The sequence below is a fragment of the Podarcis bocagei genome, assembly GCF_964188305.1.
Source record: "Podarcis bocagei genome assembly, chromosome: 8".
Classification (NCBI taxonomy): Eukaryota; Metazoa; Chordata; class Lepidosauria; order Squamata; family Lacertidae; genus Podarcis; species Podarcis bocagei.
Genome location: NC_138133.1, coordinates 90,068,372 through 90,085,311, shown reverse-complemented (window position 1 = coordinate 90,085,311; position 16,940 = coordinate 90,068,372). Strand labels below are relative to the sequence as shown.

General features: G+C 46.6%; 1 protein-coding gene across 3 annotated transcripts in view; it reads left to right on the top strand.

Annotated features, from left to right (window-relative positions):
- The window catches only part of ARHGAP39 (Rho GTPase activating protein 39), a 198,011-nt gene that overhangs the window by 87,786 nt on the left and 93,285 nt on the right, over positions 1-16,940 (top strand). For all 3 annotated transcript variants that reach the window (XM_081204443.1, XM_081204444.1, XM_081204442.1), the window contains exon 2: positions 12,264-12,701. In XM_081204443.1, the coding sequence (XP_081060569.1) occupies positions 12,264-12,701 (438 nt within the window). The remainder of the gene's footprint in view (positions 1-12,263; positions 12,702-16,940) is intronic.

Genomic DNA, 16,940 nt, shown 5'->3' with positions numbered 1-16,940 from the left:
TATTTAAGAAATAATTAGAAAAATCTTAATAATTATTCATAAAGGAAACAGCTTATAAGAAGTAAATAAGGAGGCCAGGATAAAGGAAGTCTTTTATTTGGTTGTTTGTATTGTATGTTATGCTTATTGTATTTCTATATTGGGGGGAGTGGTTTATGTTATGTTGCAAATAAAATTTCCAACAAAAGGGATCTTCTCATACTGTCCCTGAAGATACTGAGAAGGCAGAGCTTGGCAGCTCGGTGCAAAAAAGGGCAAAATATGCTTGATTGTGAAAGTAGCTCTTTGGAATGTGCTTTGGATTTCTTTCTTTCTTTTTGGATGAAACAAAGACGTGGATTTTGCTTTGAAGGGTGGTTTAGCCTGGCATAAGCCTCTAGTTTTCTTGAGATTTTTGAAGATGGAGAGCCTTCAGTTGGGGGACCAATTGTGGCCCTCCAAACCACTCTGTCTGGCCAGTGGGTCTCCCTTCATCCCCTCCCCTCCTGTGCATAGCTGCCAACCTTCCCTTTTTTTGCTGGGAATTCCCTTATTCCAGTGCCGCTTCCCGCTGCTATCCCTGACTGTTAGATATCCCGTAGACTGTCCCCGGGACAGGTGAGGCTGCTGATCCCTTATTTTCGAGGCTGCTGATCCCTTAATTTCAAATCTGAAAGTTGACAGCTATGCTCCTGTGGCCAAAGCCCTTTCCACCCTCAAGTGCTTTTGTTTGGCTAGAAGGTGCCCTTGAAACTGTCATAATGCCTCTTGCTTGCCTGGAGATGTGTGCGTGTTTACACCTCTGACTGTTGCACGGCCGTGTTAGAAACTGAGATATAAAATCTAGGAGCCTAATGGCACCTTAAATCTAGGTCATGGTCACCACGACAATATGTCTAGGTACATTAAAAAAACACACACACACACACCAAGATTACAAAGCATGTGTGTCTTTCGTTGCCAGGCTGTTGTGTGAGTCACCTGCTGCGCTGCCCTGGAGACCAGCTGAGCGGCGTGGCATCACGGGCATGCCAGCCAGCCAGATGGAGATGTTGGTGCCAAACCTTGCAACCAGACATCTTCACTTCCTCGCAAAAGGCCGGTTGCAAAACGCAACTGGCCCCCAGTTAATTTTGAACGTGCTCCCCCTGCCGCAACTGGAAAGTTGCCTCTGATAGGATGTGGTCTTTGGACTGAAGAAGGTCCCCACTAACCCACATGCTGAGCTGGATAGCCCTTGTTCTTGTTCTGAGCCATTTTCAGTCTAAATTTTGACCGAGACCAAGAGCTGAGGTTGGGAAGGGAAGCATGGATGCAGAAGTCACGGGGATAGAATGTGTCTGGATGGAACTGACATTGGCATCCGGAGCTCTAATGCAATAGCCGGAAGCTCAAGCTGCGCATTAAAACTCCCGCTTGGAGGAGCACGTTTTGCCCTTGGATGCAGTTGCACTGAGACTTTTCAGTACGGAAAACGAGAAAGCTAAGTTTATTATAGGACATGTAGAAACTAAGGGGTTATTAGCTGCAATACTATAAGGGAATATGAAAAATGGATTATTAATAGGTAAAGATTTAATGTCACAATATTTTAAGATTAAAGATTAGGATAAATAAAGAGGGGAAGGATTTGCTGAACTAACAAATTGAACTGGAATACAAAAAAGGGAGGCGTGAGGAGGTCCGGGAAACAAGCTAATGAAAAATAAGTAATGGAAGGATTGAGTTGTTTTTAATTATTTTTATTTTCTATTTTTCTTTTTTCTATTTTTCTTTTGTAATATTTTGAAAATCTTAATAAATATCTTATATATAAAAAAAGTTTATTATAGGACATGTATGTTGGATATGAAATATCCCAGTTCTGGGCGGCTTGAGGTGGAGGTGCAATGAGCCATTCTTGCTCTTTCATCTCTGCAAAGATCAGCAAGGGAGAGATGTCTCGCTTCCCAAGGTGGGATGAAGAAGGAAATAAGAAGTGACTTCCTCAACCCTGAGAGCATATGTCTAGCACAGGGGTAGGCAACCTAAGGCCCGTGGGCCGAATGCGACCCAATCGCCTTCTCAATCCGGCCTATGTACGGTCCGGGAATCAGTGTGTTTTTACATGAGTAGAATGTGTCTTTTAATTTAAAATGCATCTCTGGGTTATTTGTGGGGCATAGGAATTCGTTCATCCCCCCCCCAATATAGTCCACCCCCGTGGTCTGAGGGACGGTGGACTGGCCCCCTGCTGAAAAAGTTTGCTGACCCCTGGTCTAGCACTTGAGGGAAGGTCAACACAAAGGCAGACTAGGGATTTTGGATCGCTGTATTCTAGGGTTTAGCAGATTGCTCTTCTTGAAACTTTACCTTATAAATCCAAAGAGCTCAGATAACCAGGTCCCCCCCCCCAATTGCATGATTTTATTTCTTATACGAATATTGAGGCACGTGGTTGCTGAGTGCCACAAGTATATGGCAGGTGTCAGGCTCATCTAAGACTTCATAGAACCATTATCCTCAATAATGATGAAACTCACAGGTGGAGAATACTTCTATTTTTACACGTCCTTGTTAGTTGCAAAGGGAATCTTTGTATGAGTCAATGCTTTATTATCCTTTTGGAACTGTGCTGTACTTTTGTCCTTCCAGGCTGTGACGCTCTGTGGTCTACATTTCTGAATCTTCCTTTCATTTCTTTTTGTTACGTTTGCACTTTTAAACAAAATCAATAATAGTGAAAAAAACAACGAAGGAAGAAAGACGGTCCAGGAAATATGGAGGTTCACCTCTCTGTCTGCTTTCTCCCGTGCAAACTTTCAGTCCTTCATACAAGCTGACGTGCATCCCAATTCTTCCAGCAGTTTATGGATTACAGTGGTACCTCGGGTTACATACGCTTCAGGTTACATACGCTTCAGGTTACACACTCCACTAAGCCAGAAATAGTGCTTCAGGTTAAGAACTTTGCTTCATTATAAGAACAGAAATCGGGCTCCGGCGGCGTGGCAGCAGCAGGAGGCCCCATTAGCTAAAGTGGTGTTTCAGGTTAAGAACAGTTTCAGGTTAAGAACGGACCTCCAGAACGAATTAAGTACTTAACCCGAGGTACCACCGTATTTACATAGCTGTCGTTTCCCTTTTTTAAAGGGAAATTCCCTTATTCTGAATAGGATTCCTCACAAGAAAAGGGAAAAGTCGGCAGCTGCGATTATTTATTTTTAAAAAATACCTGTGTACCACAATTTCAACAATTATATATACATACAATAAAAACAGCATGAAAATTTTGGACAGGTCACCAGCTGACTATTGCTGAAAATGAAGTTATGCGCAGGCTTAGTTTCACTATACATTTAAAGCATGTTAAACCCACAATTAAAGCACATGACTCCCCACCCCAAAGAACCACAGGAACTGTAGTTTGTTAAGGTGCTGGAAATGGTAGCTGTGAGTGGAAACTACAGTTCCCGTGATTCTGGGGGGGGGAGTCTCGTGCTTTGAATGTGCACTGGATGCGCTTTAAACATATAGTGTGGATCTGTCCTTAGTCAAGGATGTGGACTTGGGCTTCTAGCCCCACACTTTGCAGAGGAGCTTTGAGGTTTTGAGGAGGGACTTGAAGGGAACAGGGAGCAAGAGGCGCCACCGCACCTTCTTTCTGGAAGGGGGTCTCAGGCCTTTTCCAGTGGTGGCGCTCATCTTTTCCAAACCTTTGGGCTAGAGCTGGAGCCAGATTCCACTTCCGGGTCCTTGCTCTGTATCTGGTTGTGGTGGGGGGCCAAGCTGAACCGGCCTTGTGGCTTGCTTGGGGCAGAGAGCAGGAGATGCACATAGGCCACAGATGCGTATCTCACCCTGCTATAGATGAAGAAGAAGAAGAAGAAGAGTTTGGATTTGATATCCCGCCTTTCACTCCCTTTAAGGAGTCTCAAAGCGGCTAACATTCTCCTTTCCCTTCCTCCCCCACAACAAACACTCTGTGAGGTGAGTGGGGCTGAGAGACTTCAAGGAAGTGTGACTGGCCCAAGGTCACCCAGCAGCCGCAGGTGGAGGAACGGAGACGCGAACCCGGTTCCCCAGATTACGTGACTACCGCTCTTAACCACTACACCACACTGGCTCTCAGATTCAGGACTGGCAAGGGTCCCACAGCCTTAAAACCCATAACTGTATCTTACTGCAGTGTGCATGTATGTAATTCTGTAGGGAATAATGTACAGTGGTACCTTGGTTCTCAAACGCTTTGGTACTCAAACAACTTGGAACCCAAACACTACAAACCCAGAAGTAAGTGTTCCGGTTTGTGAACTTTTCTCAGAAGCTGAACGTGCTCTGTTTTGAGTGCCGCACTTCCATTTTGAATGTTATGTCTGTTTTTGTTATTTATTTTGCATTTTTGTTTTTGTGGCTCTTTTCATTTTGTTTTTGTGACTGCGTGGAACCCAGTTCAGCTGCTACTGATTGATTGATTGTGTGACTGCAGTACATTGTTTATTGCTTTCATTTTGTGGATCGATGGCCTCATTTGATAGTAAAATTCATTGCTGTTTTAGGGGTTGTTTTTAAAAGTCTGGAACGGATTAATCCATTTTCCATTACTTTCTATGGGAAAGCGTGCCTTGGTTTTGGAACGCTTTGGTTTTGGAACAGAGTTCTGGAACAGATTAAGTTTGCGAACCAAGGGACCACTGTACATAGCCCTGGCAATCAACCCAAGTGGGTAAAAGCTCATGCCCTTTCTAAAAGAAATTTCTGATGTAATGTCTAGCTAAAACATCTGGAGACCACCAGGCTGGGGAATGCAGATTTAGACAGTGTGAGAATTTCCTTTCCATGTAATGTCTGTGTTTGGGGAGGCAACCTGTTCCACCCAATAAATACCAACCTCTGTTTCTTGCAAATTCTGGGCACTTGATGTATACAGTGGTGCCCCACAAGACGAATGCCTCGCAAGACGGAAAACCCGCTAGACGAAAGGGTTTTCCGTTTTTGAGCTGCTTCGCAAGACGATTTTCCCTATGGGCTTGCTTTGCAAGACGAAAACGTCTTGCGAGTGTTCCGATTTTTTTCCGCTTCCCCCCCTTTTTCTAAGCCGCTAATAGCCTTTTAGCCGCTAATCCACCAAGCCTTTAATAGCCGCTAAGCCTTTAATAGCCGCTAAACCGCTAATAGCGCTAATCTGCTAAGCCGCTAATAGGGTTGCTTTGCAAGACGAAAAAACCGCTAGACGAAGAGACTCGCGGAACGGATTAATTTCGTCTTGCGAGGCACCACTGTATTATTGAGGGAACGGGAGAGAAACTCTTCCCTTTGCAATTGCTTATCTAAACAGATGCAAACTCTGTGGTGCAGAAGGGAACGGAGCTGCATTAGCCAGAGGCCTGAGATTGTGCTCCTGGGTAGCATAAAGTCTCTGTTTAGCTGCAAACAAAGGTTTTTGTTATAGCAACCACCAGCGAGTCTGCATGCTCCTTTGAAAAAACAACAACACACGAATTACAAACTTGGGACACTTCATTCCAACAAATGGCCCAAACCAAACCCTGTGTGATATTTAAATCGTGGTTTCGTAATCGCCTCGATTTCAGATCAAGCAAGTAGCTCTTGATTCCGTAGGCAGGCAAGTAAGCAGAGACAGAGTTCGAAAGCAGTGCCTCCTTCGCCTTGCGAGTGATCCAGAGGGGCATTGGCCGTGCTAAGCTTTCTCTTCTAGAACCTGCACCCTTCATACCTGGAGCCCTTATTGGATGTGGGCAACGCCAGCCAGCTAGGCTGGGCAACTGATCTTGCCCAACAGTGTTGAGTGAAGGCTGGAGTGGCGTCATAGCGACACACACACACACACACCGCTTGCAAATGTCAAGCGTGGTGGATCTCTTTCAGCTTCTGCCTTCTGGAAGAAGGTACAGGGTTATAAAGACTAGGACTAGCCGTCTGAGAAACAGTTCCTATCCAAATGCAATTTGGTTTTAAATGCAGTGTAAGGTAGTCTTACGCGGGTGGCGCTGTGGGTTAAACCACAGAGCCTAGGACTTGCCGATCAGAAGGTCGGAGGTTCGAATCCCCATGATGGGGTGAGCTCCCTTTGCTCGGTCCCTGCTCCTGCCAACCTAGCAGTTTGAAAGCATGTCAAAGTGCAAGTAGATAAATAGGTACCGCTCCGGCGGGAAGGTAAACAGCGTTTCTGTGCTCTGCTCTGGTTCTCCAGAAGCGGCTTAGTCATGCTGGCCACATGACCCAGAAGTTGTCTGCGGACAAACGCCAACTCCCCTGGCCAGTAAAGCGAGATGAGCACCGCAACCCCAGAGTCGGCCACGACTGGACCTAATGGTCAGGGGTCCCTTTACCTTTACTTGTAGCGCAGAGTTGGTCTGGTGCCTTAAGGCAGCTCCCCATAGAGCAGCGCTTCTCAACCTGTGGGTCCCCAGATGTTGTTGGGGTTGGACTCGATGGCCCTTGTGGTCTCTTCCAACTCTATGATTCTATGATTCTATGATTCTATGATACAACCCCCATCATCCCTGACCACTGGTCATGCTGGCTAGGAATGATGGGAGTTGTAGTCCAACAACATATGGGGACCCACAGGTTGAGAACCTCTGCCATAGAGCATAATCCTTGGGAGGTCCTGCCATTCTCTGGGCATGGCCAAGCCAGCGTAGACGTCGCTGAAACAGGAGCGTGATCACGCTGGGAATGTGCGGCTTCAACAATTGCATTATATATAAAGCAAGTTGTGTGTTGGGCTTTTGTTTTTGTGCAATCCACGTCCCCCCAGTATATGAAGGCCGGCACATAGTTAAGCTAGGCAGCGAAGTTCACCAGGCCCGATGGCTTTACGAGAGGATCAGACTGATTATTGGAGGAGAGGGCGATCGATGGCTTTGATAGACCCAAGTCGCTAGCCACATGGAAAGCTGAAGGCCCACCACTCCCAAATGCTGGCGCATCTTGCAGACTTTAACACACACACAGCCCCGGCCACAAGACTCTAAGGATGCGGTCATTACGCTTTCGGAGCGCAGGGTGCAAAGACAGCCGAAGGAAGGACGGTCTAGGTTTAAATAGGAACTTTTGCCTCTTCCCTAGGAAAAGATACCCACTCTGAAGTCCTCCTCTGAAATCCAAGGTCAGATGCGAAGCCTCAGCTGCATGGCTAGGGCAGACGCCTTTTGAAAAGAAAATCAATTAAACATTATTTATTTATTTATTTATTTTATTTTTATTTTTCAGTTATATACATTTCACTAGTTTTACAATCATTTTAACATTTTGAAACTTGACTTCCCCCTCATCCTGCGGTTCCTTAAATTTATTTTTCCTATTTCCTGCTTGCTCCAAATTAACTTAATTTACTCATTTATTCCGCTACTTTAAATATATACTCTTATAAAACTGCAGGTTATTACAATAATCCTGCCAATGTCATTTTCTGTTTACAGTTTGTCTGTAAATGTTCAATAAACCATTTCCGTTCTTTTATAAAAAGTTTATCTTGATTTCTTATTTTTCCGGTAAGTTTCGCCATTTCCGCGTGTTCTGTAAGTTTTTGTATCCATTCTTCTTTTGCTGGAACTACTACTTCTTTCCACTTTTGGGTAAATAAAATTCTTGTTGCTGTAGTCTCATACATGAATAAATTTCTATACAGTTTGGGTAGTTCTGCACCTATGATTCCTAAAAGGAATTCCTTTTGGGAATTAATTAAACATTTCAACCTCCAAAGCTGAAGCCTGGGCAGGCCGAGAGCACTGATTGAGGAGCATCGTGGCGCACGCTTTAGAGATGCGCAGAACTTGCGTCTCTTCGGTGCTGAACGTTCAGAAAGCACCCCGGGTAAAGAAAAAGAAAAATCCACGTTGAACACATTCATTTTTAAAGCTCTGCCCTATATATGATGATGGCGGTTAAATGATTCAAACAAGTCTGTTCAGATGGGCCCGCTCTGCGGTAATGAATAATGAAGAATATTTTGCAATTAGATAGCACTCTCAAATGTTCAAAGCGATTCTGGAGCGTTATCTTAGGAACCCACACAAACAGAGCCCTCTGAGCTGAGACGTTAAATCTGAGCAAAATATAGGGCATCCTCCCTGCTCCCGAGGAAAATGCAGATGTGCAGATGTGCAAAGTCCACCTGCAGATACTGCCCTTTTTGTCTTCCCCACAACGGCAGCCCTCGTCGTCATTCTTTCCCTCTCTTTGGCCCAGTGGCGTAGCGTGGGGGGTGCAGGGGGGGCCGGCCGCACCGGGCGCAACATCGGGGGGGGGCGCTCGTACTCGCAGCTCTCTGCCCCTACCTGGCTCACTCACTCTCTCTCACTGCAGTGCTGGCTGTGCGAATCCGATCCGAGCTGCCGGGTCCCCGCCCACTGTGGAGGGGGTGTGTGCCAGGCGTGCGGTGCGGAGAGAGAGCGAGGGACTACCTGGGGGAGAGACAGTGCAGCGGCCGCCCAGCGCAGCGCTGAGCGCGGGAGAGAACCAGACCAGACCAGACCAGGCAGCAGCAAGAAGAAGCTGGCAGCGGCGGCAGGTTAGGGGTTAGGGGGCGCAAATTACCGTATTTTTCGCTCTATAAGACGCACCAGACCACAAGACGCACCTAGTTTTTGGAGGAGGAAAACAAGAAAAAAATATTCTGAATCTCAGAAGCCAGAACAGCAAGAGGGATCGCTGCGCAGTGAAAGCAGCAATCCCTCTTGCTGTTCTGGCTTCTGGGATAGCTGCACAGCCTGCATTCGCTCCATAAGACGCACACACATTTCCCTTTACTTTTTAGGAGGGAAAAAGTGAGTCTTATAGAGCAAAAAATACGGTACTTGCCTTGCCCCGGGTGCTGACAACCCACGCTACGCCACTGCTTTGGCCCCATTACTTTTTTCTCATATATATAAGTTTTACATAACAAATTTAAATTCAAACACAGCATTCACCTCTTCATTTTAATAATAGTAATTATTTATTTATTTATTTATTTATTTATTTATTTATACCCCACCCATGTGGCTGGGCTTCCCCAGCCATTCTGGGCAGCTTCCAACAAAATATTAAAATACAGTAATACATCAAACATTGAAAGCTTCCCTAAATAGGGCTGCCTTAAGATGTCTCCTGAATGTCAGGTAGTTGTTTATCGCTTTGACATCTGCTGGAAGGGCGTTCCACAGGGCGGGCGCCACTACTGAGAAGGCCCTCTGCATGGTTCCCTGTAGCTTAGCTTCTCGCAATGAGGGAACCGCCAGAAGGCCCTCGGAGCTGGACCTCAGCGTCCGGGCAGAATGATGGGGGTGGAGACGCTCCTTCAGGTATACTGGACTGAGGCCGTTTAGGGCTTTAAAGGTCAGCACCAACACTTTGAATTGGGCTCGGAAATGTACTGGGAGCCAGTGCGGATCTCTCAGGACCGGTGTTATGTGGTCTCAGCGGCCACTCCCATTCACCAGTCTAGCTGCCGCATTCTGGATTAGTTGTAGTTTCCGGGTCACCTTCAAAGGTAGCCACACATAGAGCGCATTGCAATAGTCCAAGTGAGAGATAACCAGAGCATGCACCACTCTGGCGAGACAGTCTGTGGGCAGGGAGGGTCTCATCCTGCGTACCAGGTGGAGCTGGTAAACAGCTGCCCTGGACACAGAATTGACCTGTGCCTCCATGGACAGCTGTGAGTCCAAAATGACTCCCAGGCTGCGCACCTGGTCCTTCAGGGGCACAGTTACCCCATTCAGGACCAGGGAGTCCCCCACACCAGCCCACCCCCTGTCCCCCAAAAACAGTACTTCTGTCTTGTCAGGATTCAACCTCAATCTGAATCCTTTGACTTCCCTCCACCCTTCCATGGTTACCATTATCAATCCTCCCCCCCAGCTGCTTATCTTATTTTCTCCAATTTGTTAAAAAAAAAATAGAGCTTTGCGTCAGCATCGTTTATACATTTATTTATTTTCCGTTGTTATTGCGAGAAATTAGGAGGGTCCTGGACCTTGGTTGGATTTGTTCAGTTGACTGCAGCGCGGCTTGTTTGTATGTGTGTAGGGGTGGTTGTGGTTTTGGTAGGTTGTTGGGTCAGGTTTGCCATATTGATCCGCATGCTTTTGGGTGTGTGTGGGGGAGAAGCATAGGTTGTCGCCTTGTTGTGCTGTGATAAAGGGGAACTGTACCGTCGTGTGCAGATTGGCTCACTTCCTCAAGTCATTGCAAAGGGAGTTACAGTGGCACCTTGGTTCTCAAATGCCTTGGTACTAAAACAACTCAGAACCCAAACACTGCAAACTCGGAAGTAAGCGTTCCAGTTTGCAAACTTTTTTCAGAAGCCGAACGTTCTCCATATTTAGTGTTACGCTTCTGATTTGAGTGCCACACTTCCGTTTTGAGTGTTACGCTGAGGTCTGTCTGTTTTTGCCATTTATTTTGCCTTTTTGTTTTTGCGGCTCTTTTTGTTTTGTTTTTGTGACTGTGTGGAACCCAGTTCAGCTACTGATTGATTGTGTGACTGCAGTACATTGTTTATTGCTTTCATTTTATGGATCAATGGTCTCGTCTGATAGTAAAATCCATGTTAAATTGCTGTTTTAGGGGTCTTTTTTAAAAAGTCTGGAACGGATTAATCCGTTTTGCATTACTTTCTATGGGAAAGCGCGCCTTGGTTTTGGAACGCTTTGGTTTTGGAACAGACTTCCGGAACGGATTAAGTTTGAGAACCAAAGTACCACTGTATTTGTTCCCTGAGCACCTTGCTGGAGTGTGAGATGCTGTCATTTGGACTCTGGTCACAAGGTGTGTGTGACCTGCCTTGTTTTGGAGAGCCTGGTGAGTTGATTGATGGTCTCCTACCCTTCCATTTCTGTGATCAGAGCTTCTCCAGCCCTCCAGCCCTGAGCCAAAGAGCAGAACCCACCCTAAGCTTCTGAAAGGCCCTTTGCAGCGTTTGTCCGCATCTGCAGAGCAGCTGTTCTGGATGAAGGCCACTTTTAAAAGATGTTTTATTTCCTGCTTCTGTTCAGCGATGGCATTGTACTTTTTAAAAGTTTAGGTTTTCAATTTTAAGTGTGTCTTCTGCAATTTCCTGAGTCCCCTTTTCACCACATAGGAGAGTAGCTTCTAGGAGTAAATATTTGAACTATTTGAAAAGCAATTGTAGTGAGCAGATTACACTAGTAGGACTGCAAGAAGTTTTTTAGGCGTTCCCCCCCTAAAAAAAGCTCAGCAACCGTTTTGTATGAGACAATGACAGTAAAAATTATCATGTCGTAACTGTGGGCAATTCTCCTCCCAAAAAAATCTCCCCCCCCCCATTTCCCCATTTCCTAAATTTTGAGTCCCCCCAAATAGAGGGCGTAAATGAGTGTAAATGAGTTTTGATGGATGTAATAATGGGATATTGAACGGTATGGTTTTTGTAAAATATGCAGGGATTTTATGATATGCAAAATGAACCGTGGAAGGAGAAGAAGGGAAGTCATCGATATCTTAAGGATGTGAGTTACAGATAGGTAGCCGTGTTGGTCTGCCATAGTCAAAATAAAAAAAATTCCTTCCAGTAGCACCTTAAAGACCAACTAAGTTAGTTCTTGGTATGAGCTTTCGTGTGCATGCACACTTCTTCAGATACACTGAAACAGAAGTTGCCAGATCCTTCTATATAGTGAGAAGGTGGGGAGGGGTATTACTCAGAAGGGTGGTGGGAATGGGAGATTGGCAGATAGCTGGGATGAGCCTGTTGACGACTCTTAACGACTGCAATAGGTCTTACAGGGAAAGGCAAGGGGTGAGAAGGTGAGAAATGGCTTAGTCATACATAATGAGATACAATGAGATAAGAATCCAGTGTCTCTGTTCAGACCAGGTCTCTCCATGGTTTTAAGTTTGGTAATGAGTTGCAATTCAGCAGCTTCTCTTTTCAGTCTATTTCTGAAATTCCTTTGTAGTAAAACAGCTACTTTGAGATCTTGTATAGAATGTCCTGGGAGATTGAAGTGTTCTCCTACTGGTTTCTCTGTTTTGTGATTCTTGATGTCAGATGAAGAAGTGTGCATGCACACGAAAGCTCATACCAAGAACTAACTTAGTTGGTCTTTAAGGTGCTACTGGAAGGAATTTTTTAATTTTGATTAAGGATGTGACAATGAGTACTTCAAATTGTAAAGCAGAAAATTTAATAAAATAAGATACAAAAAAGAGAAGTATTTCTGGGTCTGGGCCAAGGCTGGACGAGAGGTCACCTGGGGACGCCAAGGGCTGCAAGCCCGACACTGATCCCAACCAGCTTCTAAATGTTTCCCTGTGCTTTTTCCTTTCCCCAGGCTGGAATGGGTGGAAATCATCGAGCCTCGGACGCGGGAGCGCATGTACGCCAACCTGATCACGGGGGAGTGCGTCTGGGACCCCCCCGCCGGCGTGCGCATCAAGCGCACCAACGAGAACCAGTGGTGGGAGCTCTTTGACCCCAACACCTCGCGCTTCTACTACTACAATGCCTCCACCCAGCGGACCGTGTGGCACCGGCCCCAGAACTGCGACATCATCCCCCTGGCCAAGCTCCAGACCCTGAAGCAGAACACGGAGTCTCCCCGGGCCTCCACCGAGAACAGCCCCGGGCGCAGCAGCAATGTCAGCCGCGAGGGCAGCACTAGCTCCTCCCAGGAGCAGGAGCCGGAGGGCGGCGGGGAGAAAGCGCAGGACCAGAGCCGGACCCACCGACAGCCCTCCCAGTTCGCCACCGTCAAAGAAGAAACGGAAAGGTAACCTTGCTTTGCGGCGGGGCTTTGGGAACCTGTGGCGGAAGCCACAGGTCTCTGGTTTTCAGGGCTTGGCAGCACGCCCTAGTGGGTGAAGCTGTCTGAGCAGAGGCTAGCCGTGCGCTGAGCTCTGCCCAAGGACCCTGTGGAGCAGGGAGGAATATGAGCTTTGGCTGGTGGGAAGGGCGCAATTAGGTGTTTTTAATTTTCTTTTCTTGTTTTTGCACACTCCTCCATGTTTGCAATCCAAAGCTCACTTCATCCCCCAAAAGTTTTTGATTTGAGTTTCTACTGAAATGAGGCTGCATTTTAATGTTGTACAGTGGTACCTCGGGTTGCATACGCTTCAGGTTACAGACTCCGCTAACCCAGAAATAGTACCTCGGGTTAAGAACTTTGCTTCAGGATGAGAACAGAAATCGCGTGGTGGCAGCAGCAGGAGGCCCCATTAGCTAAAGTGGTCCTTCAGGTTAAGAACAGTTTTAGGTTAAGAACGGACCTCTGGAACGAATTAAGTACTTAACCTGAGGTACCACTGTACTTTAATCTTGTTTTTAAGTTGTATTTTAATCAATTGTTTTTATACCTGGTGTTAGCCGCCCTGAGCCCTGAGTCTTGGCTGGGGAGGGCGGGGTATAAATAAAATTATTATTATTATTATTATTTCTGCTCTGCAGTTTTCTGGGGGTGGGGGTCGCTGCAATTGCTCTGCCAGTCTCATGATGGCACAGATGGGGGAAGGCAGAAGTTCTTGGACTGCAACTTCCACCAGCCTCGGCCAGCAGTCGGGGTGATGGCAGTTGTGGTCTAGCAAATGTCTGGATGGTCCCTGCCTTAGAGACTTCTAGCCACAATGAACCAACAGGGTCTGACTCTGCATCCATAGGCTTCAGCCTGCCTTGCCTGTCTCTCCTGCTCCCTCTCTTTGTATCTTCCTTCCCTTCTGAGCTTCTGAGCCTCCCCAAAACATTTCCTAGTCTTTCCTACACACCCCCCCCATCCTGTCCTTCCTGGAATCTCCATCCTGCGAGGATTTTCATCTGCATCTCTCTAGTGGGATAGTACTGAATCGGTGGCACATGCCCTTCTGACTTGCACTCTTTTAAAGACTCGAGGAACGAGGTTATCACTCCTGTTTTATTGTCCATCCTGGGTCACCCAGCCACTGCCACAGTGTCCTTTCTCTTGGCAGATCAAGATGAGCAGGTGACAGCAAAGGTTGCAAGGATTTCAGCAGGGGGGAATCAGAATAAGATCCACTATGCAACTGTTGATTCAAAACCCTAAAATCTATTTTATATAATTGACTTTTTATTTCTATTATTTGTATATTGTATTGTGGTTTTATTGCTATAGCCGGTGGCTGGCGCAAATAAAGATTCATTCATTCATTCTGTAGTGGGATCCAAGACGCCAGGGTCCCCTGTTTGGCAAAAGCGGGCCTTGTCTCTGAGGCAGTGCAAAGCTAACTGGAATGCAGGCAGGAGACTTTAATCTGCTGCGCAGATGGCCCTGCTCCCTCCTCCCACCGCCTCCCCTTTTTGCAGGCTGCAGCAGTTTCCTGAAATACACAAGGAAGAGGTGATGGTTGTTTTCCCGTTCTCAGTTGATGCCGGCTGGTGCACCACAGCTCTGCCTGCTTCTGGTACCTGCCTTGTTTGCAGATGGCTTGTGAACCTATAATCCTGCCCAGGCAAGGAGAGCTTCCTCAGAGCAGGCTGTGGTGAGACACAAAAGCTGGAGTGGGTTTTCCGGAGGCGACTGAGAAAGAATGGCCGGCAAAAACCCTGGTCACTGCAGCCTCAGAGCCACAGAAGGAGGACTTCCACAGAAGGAGGACTTCCTTCTCGCTAATTTGAGCCGGAGTACGACATCTGAGCCGCGCAATCCGCTTGAGACGGCGCACAGTGATCATTAATATAATTAATAATAGCAATTAGCCGATCAGTGTCAGTAGTAATTAAAGATCAGCTGGGAGGAGGTAACAGGTGGCTTTCCGCGGGGGTCTTCCCCTGTGCCCGGCGGGGTTGCCGTGATTGCTTAATTACATCTGAAGAAGTGCACATTGCGCCCCCGGCAGGAGCAAAGTTGATCTTGTGGGGCAGGGGGGAAAGGGGTTCACTCGGGCGCAAGGGCAGCGTTGGCAGAGAATCTGGTCTAACTGTGTGCCAAATGGTTGGGATGTGTAGAAACAGAGGACGCCAGCCTGGGGGCAGCTGCAGGGTGCTGCTGGTCAGGCCAACCCGCAAAAAACCAGGAAGCAGCAAAGGGTGCAGCCCCGCTGTAAAATCCCCACTGCGTCATAGTTCCTGCTGAGTTGCCTCTGAAACAGCCTCCGTTCCTCTTTCTAAGGCTTATCTTGGGATTTGACTGGGACAGATCTCCTTTGGCGCATCCCACTTCATGCAATGGCTGGTGCTTGATTCATTTCATAAAATTTCTATGCTGCTTGGTTGTAGAAGAAAACCTCAAAGCAGTCTTACAAAAAACCAAAAACAACAATAATAAGAAAAATAACAACAATTATTTGACAAAGGGTTGAAATAGCAGTGGACTAGAAACAGATTGAAACTCTACCCAAAACCTGGGTAGGCTTGCCTGAACAAAAATGTTTTTATCAGGGGCTGAGAAGAATACAGTGAAGGAACCTGCTTGGTCTCCATAGGCAGGGAGTTCCAAAGTGCAGGGGCTGCCACGCTAAAAGATGAATCTCTTATAAACATGGAGCGGATATTATGAGGCACCTGTAACGCTGCCAGTTCCCCTAATCGAAGCAGTCAAATGAGCTTCTGTGGGGTCAGACCGCCTCCTAAATAGTTTTCTTTAAAAAAAAAAAAAGATATTTATTGAGAATTTTAAACATTAAATTCACCAAACACATATAAAACCATCACCCAAATACAACAAACAAAGAAAAACAGAAAAAAGCAAAGAAAGTAACTGTCAGAGCTGCTCCCAGATCCTAGCTCACAGAGGATCACGCTAGCCAGCGGTCACTTGTAAAAGTCTTTTATTGAGTTACAGTTTCCATTCTCAAGCTGCTGCGTGCAACTCTACGTCTTAAGGGTTAGACCGGCGAAGCTCCGTCTGAGTCTCCGCCCCCTGTACACCAGCTAAGTACCCTAGCCTTACTCCACCTTTTCCGCCTGACCGTTCTTCTCTGGCTCCCTCTGCCCCCCCCCGTGGTCTCTTCCTTCCGGGACGCTTCTGACGCTGACCCCCCGGACCCTTCTGTCTCCTTGCGTCGGGCTTTAGGACCTGGCTCCCTTTCTGGGCTGCTTACTGCGCCACCTTCCTGTGTATTTGAACTTGGCGCACGCGCCCAACCTTCCACTTTCCGCCTGACCGTTTCTTCGCTCCCCGATGGAGGTGTGGCCACTCCTGACTCATGCCCTCCCCCCTGCTGCGAGCTGCCAGAGCTCGATACCTGGCGCCCTTCCTCTCCACTGCGCTCTGTTGGTGATGCTGGTCCCGATTTCCAACTGCTGCTCTCTGATCCCCCTCTGGACCCTTCTTCCTGGGGTGTCTCCCTAGGCTCCCCCCTTGCTCTGGCCACTGGCGCCCCTTCCTGTGAATCTTCTGATTCACTGGAAAGACTCGGAGATCTCGGGTCGTCGTCATCGCTCATCTTTTCTTCTGCCTCCTCCCCTTCGCTCTCTGTTTCCTCCTTTGCCCTCGCCTCTGCTCCTGAACCCCTGACAGTAACATATAATAGAAAACATACAACAAAATCCAATATTCAACAACCATATTTTCTTAACCTGTTGGACTTCCTCACATCTCCCATTCCTGCGTTCCCAATTATAAAATTATAAACAGCAATTTATCACCTTGTTTCAACTCCTATCTTATAATTTTCAAATATTATGTCTCCGACTTTAAATATTTTTATCAAATACATAAGTACTTAATTTACATAATATTACTCCAAATTTCATCTTTTTCTTAAACATCACATATTCTCATATTTCTTTCAACTAAATTGCTGGTGCCATGTTGTTTTCAGTCCTGCATCCTTGTTAACACTCATACAATTTACAATGTTTTTGTAAGTAGTCCTTAAACTTTTTCCAGTCCTCTTCCACTGCCTCTTCTCCCAGGTCTTGGATTCTGCCAGTCATTTCTGCCAATTCCATGTAACCTATCAGTTGCGTCTGCCATTCTTCCACGGTGGGCAAATCTTGGGTCTTCCAATATTTTGCGATAAGAATTCTTGCTGCTGTTGTTGCACTAAATAGTTTT